This window comes from Protomyctophum bolini, assembly GCF_963924005.1.
Source record: "Protomyctophum bolini genome assembly, chromosome: 14".
Taxonomy (NCBI): domain Eukaryota; kingdom Metazoa; phylum Chordata; class Actinopteri; order Myctophiformes; family Myctophidae; genus Protomyctophum; species Protomyctophum bolini.
The window spans coordinates 31,885,035-31,899,703 of record NC_137875.1 but is presented as its reverse complement, the minus strand read 5'-3'; the positions used below and the strand labels follow the sequence as shown (position 1 = coordinate 31,899,703).

Sequence of the window (14,669 nt, the reverse complement as noted above, 5' to 3'; positions counted from 1 at the left end):
GATGCAGAGAACGGAATACAAAACATGAGCACACATGAAAGCAGCCAGTGGTGTTTAGAGCTCATTATGTGATTGCAGTCTCGGGCTCTCGGCTTGTTTTTTTTCTTTCTGTGGGGAAATGAGCGGAAAATTACAAAGCAGCCTCATAGCCTGGCGTCACACTGATTTCAGATGACAGCTCCCACCCACTGTGCTGCAGATTCCCACTTGTAGCCAAACACAATACAGAACAGATGACAAAGGAGTCCCTCAGACACATGTTGCCCAATAATTACTTTCGAATTGGCAACATTTGTGAGGTACACGCGTCCTCCACGCATTTATCAACTCACAGGGTGCTCCAGGTGCCATCTTTCTCCTTCTTTCTCCTCCTCTCCCGTGTTAGGGAGCTGAAGTCCAGAGCAGCCTGGTCGAGGCCCAACAGGGCACTGATCCTCTGGCGACCGTAGATTTCTCCATACTTATCCATCACCTGAAAGGAAAGGAAAGGTACTAGGTTTACCCAGGGTAACTGGACTAAGCTCAAGAACTTGTTTACAGCCAGGCCCTGCTCATAGAACATTTCATGGTAGGGGTTCAGTGCCTTGTCCAAGGGCACTTCAATGGTGGTAATTTTAACGTGCCGGTCCAGGGATACGAACTAGCGATATCAAGACCGCTCCGCAAACCGTTCGGCCACCGCTTCCCCCTGACGGGGAGGGATAGGAGGATGCCTTTTTTTTATTGTTTAGCCCACTGCTATACTTGGCGGTATTAACGAACATTATTTAAAGAGACATGAAACTTGCTCGAGACAGTGAACATTGTTGAGACGTTGTTTTCATTCAAAGCTACATTATCATTGCATGAATGCATTTTCAAATGCAAAGTGATTTGAAAAACATTGATTTACCAACAGAATTCAAAGGTCCATGACTTCTTAACCCATTCAATCCGGGAAAGCTTCTGTGTCCTTTTAGATGTTAGCTAGGCTATAATGTGAGTCACAAAAATAGCAGATATACAAGATCATAGTGCGTAACTTCGTGCCATGCTATGAGCATCGTGAAAATGCGTGTACATCTTTGAATATAAAACATATACGATAACAAACATTTTTCATGTCAAATCTTTGCTCTAGGGTCCCCTTGAACAAAATATTTGGGATTGGCAGCTAAACACAATAAAATAATTTGTGGGGTCCTTGACATGAAAAGGTTTGAGCACCAATCATATAGCAATATATGTTTTTCAGAAAACTTATGATTTAGAAGACATGTAGAATCCATGTTGGGCGGAAACCTTGTCCGAAATTGTTACTTTTTGACAAAATGGAAAATAAAACATCTTCCAATGGATCCAAAGTAGTGATTTTAGTTTCAAGTTCTTGTTAAACTTAATCACTTTCAAACTGGCCGCACTATTTTGAGCACCAAATTATTATAAAAAAACACAATTTAACAATTATTTCCATCCAAGAGGTGGTGAGTCATTGACTAAAAAGCGAACAGATGCTGTAGACTCTACAGTGTAGAGGCTATAATGAGATGGTAAAAGGGAGGCAGAGGAAAGGAGACCATAAGTGCGCTGAAGCTTAGCTCTTCATGTATCATGGCAATACTTCAATCCCAAATGATTTAATTCCTGCACTCGGTCTCTGGGGCCAGCAGAACAGGTTTATTAGCCGAGAAGGGAACGAGAATGCACCTGTCATTAAATCCTTCATTAAACTCTACTTACTTTCTTAATAGTCCCTCACCGAGTATTATGTGCATATAATTAAATTCATCCACATGCACAGAATGTCTCATGTTTCTGCCAGAAGGCATAACGGCTACGGCTCCCTTACCTTCCTCTTCACAAATTTATCCCAGTAATTACTGGGAAATGACCTGGAAAGAGAAACAAAAGGCCATCACAAATGATTTCTCTGGCATAAACGATGATTTAAACACGCAAGGGTGGGGGTGTTACAAAGTGAAAAACTTGGAAAAAGTACAGTAAGTTTTTCCGCGACATGAACAGTATACGACATAGAATAACATCACTCTAGCAAGGTTATAATACACATTTTGATGAACGTTAGAAGGACTTTTTGTTTTTTTGACAAATTTTGAATGAAACAGTGAACTGCAACTGTGAATATACCCGCTATTGCTCCAGTATTGATGATTATTTGTATTGTATGTCCTGATTATCAAATGAATACATACTGAATACAATGGAAACATGTCAGGGCTTTTTCTGTTATCCTTTTAGCATTGCTTGTATAATTGTACTTGCCATACTGTTTGCAATAAAGTATCAATCAATCAAAAAACAGATCCATTACGTTTATGACAGCGCGGCACTGAACGTACGGTGTGCTGATGACCAGTCGGTCCCACTGTCCTTTGATGTCCTCGTCAGCTGGCTGCTCTGTCACATACGAGCCGTCAAACTCCAGCCGCCGGGCCACGTCCTTCTCTCGCTTGAAGATCACCAGCGGTACCTTACAATCAAATGCACTGAGCTAAAACCAACTTTCTGGACAGAAAGGGCGGTTTTAGAAGTAGAAAGGAATATACAACAATACGCACTCTTTTTTGGACTTAAAGCTCAAACGGCACCAATGCAAACTAGTCGCAACTTGGAACTGCCATTGGTTGCATGGTGAACCATTGGTGCGGTTTGGGCTTAAGAGTCTAGTTTAATAATTATTAGGATCCACAGCAGCAGTCTAATCATTATTAAACGACGGAGAGTGTGGATTATATTCCTTTATACGTATTATCTGAATACCCAGCATATATATATTTTATATTTAAAGGAGCATTCAGTGATTTGGGTGATTTGGAAAAACCCCTGTAACAAGATGTGCACATGCACGCACTACAGTGGGGGGACACGCGACGGGCCAACAGCACTCACAGCAAGGCCCGCTGTGAGCTCGATCAATCATGATTGGCGGAAGGCCCCTCTCTATCCTAATTGGATGAAGGCTGGGCCACCCAAACCTACGTTTTCTTTTTACCACAGGGGTTAACTGGGGACAGGGAGAAACTCCTTATTATGATCAGCACACTCTACTCTAGTAGGGAGGATTATCACAACAAAACAAAAAAATAAGAGATTTTTGAATTAAGTGAAATCACTGAATATACCTTTAATACCTAGTACATTCGATTTATTTAATACCCAGTATATTTATGAATATGTCTAGACTGTCCTTGGGTTGAGTGAGCCTTTCTCTTGAAGTGAGGTTTTAAAAAGTGACATACAGTATTTCAGATTATTTCATACCGCTTAAAACCTCATAAAATACCACCTTGGCTGGAGGCTTGGCACATAATATAATTGATTTGTATGTGGATAGACTGTGGTGACATACAGTATTTCATCACTGTCAGGTAGAAACCTTGTAAGTCCTTAATTTATCTTTTAATTTATCAGTTTCATAATTTTATCCAAAAGTAGTGAATATCTACAAGCTCACAGCTTGTAGATCGAATATTTTCACTATTTTGGAAACATTCTGAACATTTGAGAAAACAATACAATAAATTGGTGCCCAAAAATACAGAGGCCAGGTTGAAAGTGGCTGTGGGTTTTATAAATATTTAACCAATGAAAACAAGGGCTTAAATTGGGACTAATAATAACGACATTGGATCCATTGGAACACAAGTTCTTTTTTTGTCAAAAGAAAAAACTTTTGGAAACTTTTGGACATACAAGGGCCCCGACTGACAGCGGCAATTTGACGATGGTGCACCTTGAGACAGTAGTAGCCAATTATACAACAGAAGGAGATGATGGTATGTGCTATGGCCAGGAAGTGGAGAGATGGCTCCATGTATCCTGTGCTCTCCTCCAGGACAAAACAAACACTGCCTTCCAAGACTGGGTCCTGCTCTACCATCTCATCCTCTTCCTCGTGTTGTTTGGGCGAGGATGACACCTGGGGAGAACGACAGTAATGCAGCAGGTATGGTACACTTTAAAACTGTCTCTCTAGGTCGTCAGGCAACAACATCATACAGGTAAAGGTAAACACTTCACATAATTCTGTGTTATGTAATTTCTATTCATTTCATTTCTTTAACCTTTATTTATCCATGGAGGATATTTTCAAGGAAGTCCTGATAACAGCATGTCAGTACAACAAATACAAATATTCAATGAGGAATGGAGAATCCAGCAACTCCTTCAGTATGTGGTTTCTTTCCATTATTCTTGCTGAGAGAAAGAAAAAGGATCAATGAACACGGAACCACACAGGAGAGCACTACAGTACCTACGCAGCTGGCACAATATCCTGCCAGGTGGAGTGATTCATAGACACTGCACTGTAGGTTCAAGACCTAAAGACTGCTTCTAACAAGTCTCATCCTTTAATATTGTTATTGTTAAAACATACACAATCATCACCGTTTGTTCGACTGTGGATAGGAAACGAGACACAGAAGAAAGAAAAATGGATCACACATTGAATATAGTTTGTTAGAAATTACAAACAAATCCTCACCTTGTAAAAGAGGAGGATGAAGTTAATCGCAAAGGCGACAAAAAGGGCCAGCAGCCGCATGTTGTAGAAGTTCCTCGCAAAGTAATTCTTTCAGCAATTAGAAATTAAACAATCAATTTCACAGGAAGGAAATAAACATGAGTGTGAGTGAGTATTTGTTTGGATGAATGTATGCACACAACATATGGCTTTATTCATTTTGTTCATTCATTACCCGCAGCCTCTTGTGATGAGTGCTCATCATCTCCCATACGGCAGACGGATGGCTCTCTGGTTGCTCCGCCTTAATGGAGAATCTCCTGTATCTCTGTGTAGCCTTAGTCTCCTCCATCACATCGCTGTCCTCTGAAGTGTCTTCACTGCAAATGCAAAAAAAAGGAACTCAAACCGTTTTGTTTCTAATAGGAAACAAAATATTGAAGTTGTAGATACAGATAATTACATTTTCATATATTTTAGTTTGTTTTGGCCTTGCCATATGACTTAGCGCTATCTGAACTCCAGGGCATTTATGAAGCTTTTCTTTTCTTTCCCAAAAACAAAGCTTAATAGTGTATGCCTTGCACAAAGATTATAACTCAAATGTATTCTGTAAATAATACGACTATTAATCAAAGGTGTGTCATAGACTGAGGTTGAACAAGGTCAAGTAATCAGTTTCAGAGATGAAAGATTCTCACTTTGCTTTCTGTGACTCAGACGATTTCTCATCTCCCCCCTCTTTGCAGGCTTGGGCCTAAAAGTGTTATAAACAAAAGACATTTTGAAATCAAACTCGAGCATAAATGAATACTTTTATATCGTGTTGAACTTGAAAGGTAATGGCACCAAACTGACCCTTGAAAAAAAGAGTTTACTATGCAGCCCTAGATAAAAAGCCTGTCTGTAATAAGAAAACAACATAAATTACACCGCAACTAGAGAGAGATAATCAATCCCAGTCCCATCACCTGATATTTGCCAGGGGTATCAGTAGTGTCTCCATGTCTGGTGGCGCCACTGAACAGGTCAGTCAGACTGGCTCTGAGGTCATGCGTTAGAAGTCTGTATTGCCCGCCTTCCTTCCTCAATCTGAGGCCAAATATGTCAGACAGAGCACCCACCTCCCCGGGGAACGTGGCCGCCACCTGACCCAGCTCCCTTATCTCCCTCTGGGAGGTGAAGCTGGCCGTGCGCCTCCTCAGCCGCTCCTCTGAGCACGTCACCCCCATGACTTCGTCCAGTGTCGGCTCGGGGATGCCACCCAGCAGGTCCAAGAGCCTCATCCTCTTGGCTGCTTCTATGAGCCCCCCGTTGACAAAGGCAAGGTACAACACATAAAGGACGCCACGCACTGACGCAGAAATTAAACAGAACGCACACATGAGGATGAAGCTGAGAAAGGACATGGTCGATGTGAGGAGGTCCCTCAGAGCTGTCCACTTCATTTGTTTCTTCAGGTTTTTGATGGAGAATAGAAACATCAGCATCATCAATCCATGGGGCAGGCACGTAATTGCAGACCATATCGTGGATAGGGAAAGGCCTCTTTTGGTGTCTTCCTTGTCTCCCCCTTCATGAAGGCTTTTCTCTTCCTTATTGTCTGCCTCTCTCCTCTCCTCGACTCCTCTCTCTCCGGCATCTGAGTCGGATAACTGGGCCGCTAGCTTCATCTCAAAGATTGTGTCCTCACAGAAATTTACAAACATCTCCATCTTTTCCTTCTCCCCACCCTCATTGACCACATCGAATATGAACTGTCTCTTCGACTCTTTCACCTGAGGTTTCTCCCACTGGGTGCGGCTGGACTCACTGATCTCAAAGTAGACCCTCTCGATGCGCTTTCCACCGCCCAGGATCTCAATGCGCCCCAGGTAGGGCTGGAAGTAGGTCAGAATGCACTTCGACAGCTCCAAGAACATTCCCAGTCGGGAGTCATTGGGCATGTGCTCAGACAAGTTGGTCAGGAGAACAGCGATGCTGAATCCAATGTCTTTGGCCGGCTCATGGAATCGATCAACGAAGGCTTCGTACTCCAGGAGCTCGCTCTCATCGGTTTCTGCGCAGGAGAGCAGGAAATGGGTCTCGGCATGGGAGAAGCGATTGCAGCTCTCCATGGCTCGCTGGAAGTCCTTCTTGGAGACGCGTCCCTTGGCGTCAGGGTCATACTCTTGAAAGGCATCCGAAGAGGTGAGGTCTTTGAGTTTGAGGAACATGTCAAAGAACTTGAGGATCATCTCCACGTTGCTGGATGACTCTACCAGCATATCCACCATCTGCTTTCCGATGGTTCCATTTACCACATTACCTACAGAAGAAATGGGATAAAATGGACAGATTAAGTATAGCAGTGATGATACTAAACTCAAAATCACAATTGAATAAATATCAGCAAGTGGACATGTGCTAATCCTACCTTCTAACATGGACAGCAGCATCACCACCATGTCCTTGTGTAAATCCATGAGCTCTTTCAGAAGCTCAATCTGACTTGAATCCTATAATGAAAAAAGAAATGTTCATTTTCAGACATTTGGCAGTTACTCATAACCATAAGTGCCAATACAGTACGTATGGTTATAAGAAAAATAAATACCTACACAACAATAGTAGATGAAATGTCAGTTTGTGTATCTCAACTGTGTATATGAGAATTTGTGTATCCTCAACACAGTACAGTGGCAAAACAATATCACAATATTACCTGTAATATCTTTGGTCTTAGCAAGAGACAAGGTTTATGCACATAAAGATTCAGAGGAACAATGTACAGAACCTGGGAAAGCTTCATCTGCATGTGGGCGAAAACGTGGAGGAATCCCACCACCGCATCCCACAGCCGACTGTGGGCTAGACTCTGCTGGTTCCCAGTGCACGGACCCTGAATACAGACCATACCATTCATTAGAGCATGTGCAGCTACAGTATAACACTTGAGCTGTCAATCAAAGCAACTGTCAATCAAAGCACTCAATAACAGATAACTAACTACTGGGAGAGTGCAATACTGCAATACTTGAACCTTGATATATTTGCACAGTGTGGGTAGGATAATTATTTTTTGTACTGTGAACTGAATTTTTTGTACTATGAACTGTGTGTATGTATGTATGTAATGTATAACACTGTCTCTCTTGTTGCCCAAGACAAATTTCTCCTCGGAGACAATAAAGGCTATTGAATTGAATTGAGCGCAGGTGCTTCTAATGTACTGTATCTAGTAGAAACAGACAGTTTCACAGAAACATTCTGTTTTAATTAGCAAATCGAAAGGAAATGAATTAAACCTAGAGGAAATATACTATTAAACGACACAAACAACATTTAATATGGAACCTTTGTCCTATACATTAGGTTGTTTAGGAATGCAAGCCATGGGGCACGGTGGGTGCTGGCGGCGTGTTTCCTCCTCCGCGTCATCAGTGCCCATACCCGAAGGCGGGGTTGGCGAAAGGGCCTTTCTGTGTGGAGTTTGCATGTTCTCCCCGTGTCCCCTAGGGTAGGTACCCTCACAAAAACATGCAGTAATCCTGGTCTCTAAACTGCCTCCCCCTGGCCAGCCGGGGCGCCTGATGGTGGGGAAAGGAACTAGTTGGAATAACGCGTTCCTTCCACGCGCTAGGTCCAACCAGGGAAACTCCCCCCTGTCAGGTGTAAAGGAGCAACTTGGACACTCAGGCATGAAGGGAGCATGAGTTAAGTCCGTTGCTCTCCCCAGGTTGGCGGAGGGTGTGTAGAGCCCAGGATCACAGTAGATGATTGGCACAGGGGTGAAAAATGGGTTACAAAATCGTAGGATAAAAAATATATATAAAAAAAAAAAGAATGCAAGCGAACTCTTCTTCCCATTTATATGCTTCTCCGCTGTCATGTGAACATTAAATCTCTACAAGAGGGGCGGCTCAGTGCTTATAGGCCTGTGTGCGACTGCCAGGCACACAGCAGCACTATCATGTCCATCTCCAATAGGGAACAACTTAATTAATTCTTTCAATCTCCCCCCGCCAATACCGAGTCAGTCATGTGTGTTCTGTATTCGTCTACAGATCCAAAGGTTTTGCTTTTCAGCAGCAACTGCTTAAATGTGTGTTTCACTGACTGATACTTGAAAAAGGTACAAAGACATGCACATCCAATCCCAACTTGGGCAAGTGCTGAGCGGTGAGTAGTAGTATGCACAGATAAGGAAAAGAAGGTAGTCGCACACTGTGGGCTCCGATTGACTGACGTTTCGAGCACGTCTGAGGAAGAGCATTGCGCTCGAAACGTCACAGTCAATTTTTGTGCAAATAAAGGCACTTCACGAGCATCGGAGCTCACTGACTGATACTCCCTCCATCCATAAATCTGTATTTTATTTGATTAATATGATTTTCTCTGTCAGCCTGAGTTGATCAAGGGGCGACGTCACATAGCTAATAGTCTACACATACAGCTGCCACGCTGAAAACTCCATATGAGGTTTAGGAAATGCCCAGGTTCATTCAGGTAAGGTAATGTATCCCTGTGCCTAGTAAATCCGCCCCTGGTTATGACGTTAAATTGGGATTGTGTTTATTGCGGCACAGATCTGTTGCAATTAGATGTAATGTCACTGCAACTAAGTAGAAATAACATTCAATTAAGTCATAATAATGTTATTTCTTATTAGAAAGTTAGGTACTGTATTATGCAATTTCCCATAATGTACCAATTATTTTGTATAATTAGGATATATGTGTTTCTTTCCATCTAATAGAAGAAAACACAATGTTTAATTATGTCTTTAATTATGTTACATTTCATTCAATTTCTAGTTTATAATGTAGGGATAATTGCGTATATAACTGTATAACTGTGTTTGTTTCTGTCTAATAAAAACATAACAATAATAATAATAATACATTTCTAATTACGCCATATAACGTCTAATTGGGTGTTCTGTGAATTAGGCTGCGACCGTACATCTCATAAATACTTATGAAACTTTTTAGGTGAGCAAAATTCCCTTCCGGTAAAGGAAGGCAAAGTTCTTGCGAGTGCACATGGATTGCTGACTCAGTGTCTACTGCATGTGAAAGCTCACCTGAATGTACTCAGTCAGTGTGTTGAAGACTTGTTTTGCTACGCTGATGGCCTTGGAAAGGTTGCGCTGTCCGTTCTCATCAATCACCTCCTTCCCTGAGTAGTACCAGTAGAAGTCACTGATTGACTCCTGTAGATAATTACATGAAAACATTTATATTTCAGATCCAAAAGGCCAGGAAAAATATTCTTTGTTGCAGAGAAAATGGCTTAGAAAGTAGACAACGTTCACAAACTAGATAATTGGATACTACACTCCTAGAACTCCTGAACTAGTTCAGGCAGATCGAGAGGGGTTTATATGCATGCACAACACTATGTTGGCATTGTATATGTGACGACATGTCAAGCAGATATCCAAATTAACATTCTATTTAAGCTCAGCTCATTAATTGTACTTCCTCTTGCTGCCAGCGCCACTCAAAGTTATATGTGCATTGTTTGCTCCCACCACCACCCCAGCAGCACTAGTATAGGCTATGCTTTCTGATCTGTTTCCCCGTAATAGATGTGTATCTTGTTGCTCTTATAGTCTCCTAATCATGAATAGGGAACAGGGAATAATGTATAGCAGAGTGTAAATGCCTAGATCAAATATAATATTCACACTTGTATGTATTATGAATGAAATGTTTTCAGTCTAGTCGTGAGTTATCTGACAGAACTAATTGGATATTTCAGTTGGATTGGATCTAACCAGAACAAATGAGAAGTCTGTAAAATATGACCAGGCAAGTCTGCTGACCACACAGTGAGGCAACACTAGTTATTTCAGCTGCTGCTACCTTACTGTCTGGCAATCATTTTCGGATTTCAGTAGGAATGCATCCATAGATCTCTTTTTGAGCCACACCTTTACGATACGATAAGCTTCATTGTCAGCTTGCACTGAAATTTGTTTTACGTCCATGACGTCAACGTTCAAGATACAGACAAGACCTACACAATACATTACAGAAGATACATTACAGGACACAAATCACAGAAGCAGACAGGAACAAGAACAATAAAACATATCCTCTTGATTTACCGATTTTGGTTTAAAAGCAGAACAGACTGGTGTACAAAATAATTCTTGAGCCTGTTTTTCTTATATTTAGGGACCACCTCATGGAGGGCAACAGTTGATATTCATAATTTAAAACATGTAAGGGGTCAGAGGAGATACTCTTCACCAGTCTAAGCATGCTCTTGGTCTGGGCTTCTTTAAATGAATGTAACACGACCTCAACAGGCCTGCAAACAATTTTAGTGCAGATCTTAATTTGGCTATAGAGTTTGTTCTTATATACTATAGATAGACTGTTAAACCAGGCCGTGCTACCGTACAGCATCACAGTTTGGACAACAGACGTATAGAAAAGAGACAAGATCTGACTACTAGCACCAAACGATCTAAGTCGGCGCAAGAGTACATACGCTGCTGTATCCTCTTACAGGTATATTCAATATATTTATGGTGAGACTCACGTCATATTGATCCCATGTGAACTTGAAAAATAATTTTGGTAAATGTAGCAAAAATAAATTAATTATAATAATAATAATAATCTAAGAATCGCCTTGCAACAGCTTCACCCAGTTAGTAATCCTTTGTGTCCTTGTTTGATGCTGCATTTACTTTGGTTCATGGTAGTTTCCATCATATTCCACCTACATCTGCATATCTTGTGATTTTGTGGTGATTCGCATTTTGCCCTGTGCGGTGCAGCGTAGCCAGCAAAGATGGAGTCAGGTTAACCTGCAACCCACAGGTTCTCAGGATCGGGACTCGAACCTGCTGCTACGTACTGTCAGGCTGGATTACTAGCCTAGGTGCCTAGAACGTTAGGCTGGCCGAGGCCCTTATAAAAGTTTTTAATCAGCTGCAGCAGTTGAAGGCTCACAAAGCGTCACATATTTTCAAAGATTTTGAAAGTGAAAGCGCTTAAGGCTGCCCAAGAGCTTGTGACTAAATAATCTATATTGGGTCCATTGGAACACAGGTTTTTTTTTTCCCCAGTTCCTGAAAAGTAACGGTTTTGGACATACAAGTTTCAGCGATGTTTATGTATCCAACAGCTGGCTACATCTTTGTCACATTACTCCAGTGCATCATGGTGCTCTGGTCATAAAACTAAGGCTTTCAGTGTAGGCTCACCTGTACTCTGAGTAGGTAGTCTACAGTGGAACTGACAATGTTGACAGTGGTGTTGTTCCCCCTTTGTGTCCTCAAATAATTCTGGAAATCTATAGCATATAACATTGAGTAAGTGTCATTACATAAGAAGAAGAAGACGAAGACGAAGAAGCAGCAGCAGCAAAGAGTATAATTTTACAATATAGATATAGAAATTCACCCGTTGCAAAGAGAAAACCGGTAAAATTCACAGCAGACTGAAATAGACTGTTAGGCTGCCATAAACCTGTCTCTTTAATTTAACAATTAGGTGGAAACGACAAGATAATAACCTGTCCCCTTCCCTTTCGAGTGTCACTCTAGTCTAAACTAAGCATCTACGTAGGGTTTAATAGATGGCTGTATGGCAGTAATGTCAGCTCTCTCTCTCTCTCTGTGTGTGTGTGTGTGTGTGTGTGTGTGTGTGTGTGTGTGTGTGTGTGTGTGTGTGTGTGCGTGTGCGTGCGTAAGTAACCTGAGTTGTGTCCCTCACAGAGCAGCTGTAGGAAACGGAAAAGGTCGCGTGTCAGCTCCTCATCTGGCATCACCTTCTCGCCTGGGCAACAGGGGAGTGGGGGGATGCAAGAGGAAGAGATAAAGGTAGGTGGGTGAGAGGAATGGAAGCAGAGGGGATGTTAGATGGAATCTATTCCAATTGAAAATGTGAGCACAGGGTGATCTTAAGCGAAAGACACGGCATACAGACAGAAGGAGGGGAGGGCTACAGGAGAGCTAGCATAGCATTAAAGTGAAAGGGCGGCAGGAGCTCTGGATAATAATACGGAGACCAAGGTGACAATGGAGGAGGAAAAATCCAGTGTCTGTTCATTTACGGCCAGGGATCCGACAGCTGTGACCATTCATCGTGCCACCGTTGTATTGAAACAGATTTTTCATTTCATACTGTACCAGAGCCCTCGTCCGAGGTCATGCCCAATCCTTCTGCTTTGTTCTGCCTCTCAAATGCATTCAGATCCAGCACACTGGGCAGCAGAGGAACAGACGCACACACGCACGCACACGCATGCACGCACACACGTACGCACGCACGCACGCACGCACGCACACAGACATGAGAACAGCTTTAGTGCTATGGACATTCTTGTGGTGTATATCAGTTAATAAGGCTCAGTGAAGTCTGTCACCCTCCTCTGTAACAGATGACAAAACACGTCGGATTATCATCAACCAGCAGCCTTCTGCTCACTCACCTGCAAGACCGCATGAGTCCTGCCATGCTTTGAAAGAAGCCAACATCTCGCCTGTCTTTCAAATAATCCAGCATTTTCTGTCACAAAGAGCATCAAAGACAGGGAAAGATGAGTGGATGAGGCAGCAGATATCTAATGGAGATTTTGGCTATTTTGCTTTGCAGGGCTTTTTATGGTAATCAGTAATCACTGTGAGTGTGTCAACAGCATAGCTCTCTCAAGGCAACAGCACTCATAGAAATGAATAGGCTTACTTCTGAATGTAGAAACAGTCCAATGCTCTTAGTTTATCTACATTATCTAATATCTACAAGCTCTGCTATTTTCACATGCAACTAGGTATATGTATGAATCAGGTGCCTAGGTCACAAATTAATTATGTGATATAAGAAGGGGGGTGGGGGGGATGAAGGAACAATTTTCCTTTGTGGAATAAATAGTAACAATAAGCTTGTGTCATCATTGCATTAACATCCAATCATAATGAAACTGTTAAAATTACAATAATACACTCAAGCTTGTACTACTTCATAACTATGGCAATACTGTGCTGTTTTACACAGCACTCCAATGTCCAATATTAAGGTATAGCACTCAGTTTAAGACATCATAAACTTCAAATATAACCCATATCACCATAAGAACAGGGTATCATTAAAAAAGAAAACCTCAAAACAATAGTTGGTAATAATCCATTGTTTTATTTCAATAAATTCGTAACCAGTAATGTCCGGAATTTTGGGAACATTTATATATTTTTTATATTTTCATAATGGTGGAAACAGGTGGACAGGTGGAAACCGATAAGTAATATTTGAGAATTATAGATTATCAGAAGCAAAGACCATAGTTCCACTATGCTAGAATTCCCTTGATGTTTATCCAATCAGTGAACCTATCCAAGAGGGAGGTAAACGTATCTATTGTCAATCACAGCCTCCATGCACACTGCCTCTGCAACTTAAAGCAATCATCTTGCCAATTCAGCGTCACTTAATTACCACACTGTCAGTCTAGCACATCGATTTGGGATAAAGATGTAATCAACCTACAAATTATCTGCTCCCCCTTTGTAAATAACTGCTTAGGCAGTGTGCGTGTGGGCATGACAGACATCAGGTAAGTTTGCCGCCTGTTTCTTGATTGATTGTCTTACCCATGTCTTTTTTAGAAGGTAAACAGTAATATTTACAGCACAGTCCCAGAATTGTAGTAAAACCGGTTCAAACCGGTTCAAAAGGGAAAATTAAAATCGTGCTACAGCAGCATGCAGTCTCCTTGCCATGACCATAACCAGAGATCACAAATAAAATTCAGCAAAATAACAGTCAGGACCATCACCATTGTATCATCAAATAATATTAATACAGTACCTGTTGCACAGTGGCATTCCCACCGTTGAGAATGGCAATGCCCAGTTTCAGAGTAGAGGCCATCACAGAGCCCATATCCCCTTCAGGGATTAGAACTCACATCATTATGAAAATCACAAAACAACATGACGTGTCAGAGATAAACCTGCTGCTACAGGAAAGCGTGGGATCACACTGGCTCTAACCTTGAGGAAGGACATAAATCTAAAGCCTAACTGAAGTGCATGGATTTCCCTGAAGTGCATAAAATAACCTGCCTCCAGATCGAGGGCTATAGGGGTGTCTAGACATAGACACAGGCAAACACACCTACGTGTCATGTAGATTCAGGGATGTATGAAATCATGCTGTCAAACAGTTTCTTAATAGAACTAGTTTTACACAAATTAATTAATATA

The 14,669-nt window shown here is 41.7% G+C and overlaps 1 protein-coding gene across 1 annotated transcript in view; it reads right to left on the bottom strand.

The window, feature by feature from the left end:
* LOC308328853 (ryanodine receptor 2-like) overlaps nt 1-14,669 on the bottom strand; it is a gene marked incomplete at both ends in the record, with an annotated part of 110,597 nt that overhangs the window by 16,382 nt on the left and 79,546 nt on the right. Inside the window, 16 exons of the mRNA XM_080782960.1 lie at nt 333-472; nt 1,829-1,871; nt 2,340-2,470; nt 3,734-3,919; nt 4,487-4,573; nt 4,701-4,845; nt 5,167-5,222; nt 5,437-6,773; nt 6,882-6,963; nt 7,242-7,346; nt 9,531-9,659; nt 11,670-11,758; nt 12,163-12,243; nt 12,597-12,670; nt 12,899-12,975; nt 14,272-14,351. Of these exons, the coding sequence (XP_080639086.1) occupies nt 333-472; nt 1,829-1,871; nt 2,340-2,470; nt 3,734-3,919; nt 4,487-4,573; nt 4,701-4,845; nt 5,167-5,222; nt 5,437-6,773; nt 6,882-6,963; nt 7,242-7,346; nt 9,531-9,659; nt 11,670-11,758; nt 12,163-12,243; nt 12,597-12,670; nt 12,899-12,975; nt 14,272-14,351 (2,842 nt within the window). The remainder of the gene's footprint in view (nt 1-332; nt 473-1,828; nt 1,872-2,339; nt 2,471-3,733; nt 3,920-4,486; nt 4,574-4,700; nt 4,846-5,166; nt 5,223-5,436; nt 6,774-6,881; nt 6,964-7,241; nt 7,347-9,530; nt 9,660-11,669; nt 11,759-12,162; nt 12,244-12,596; nt 12,671-12,898; nt 12,976-14,271; nt 14,352-14,669) is intronic.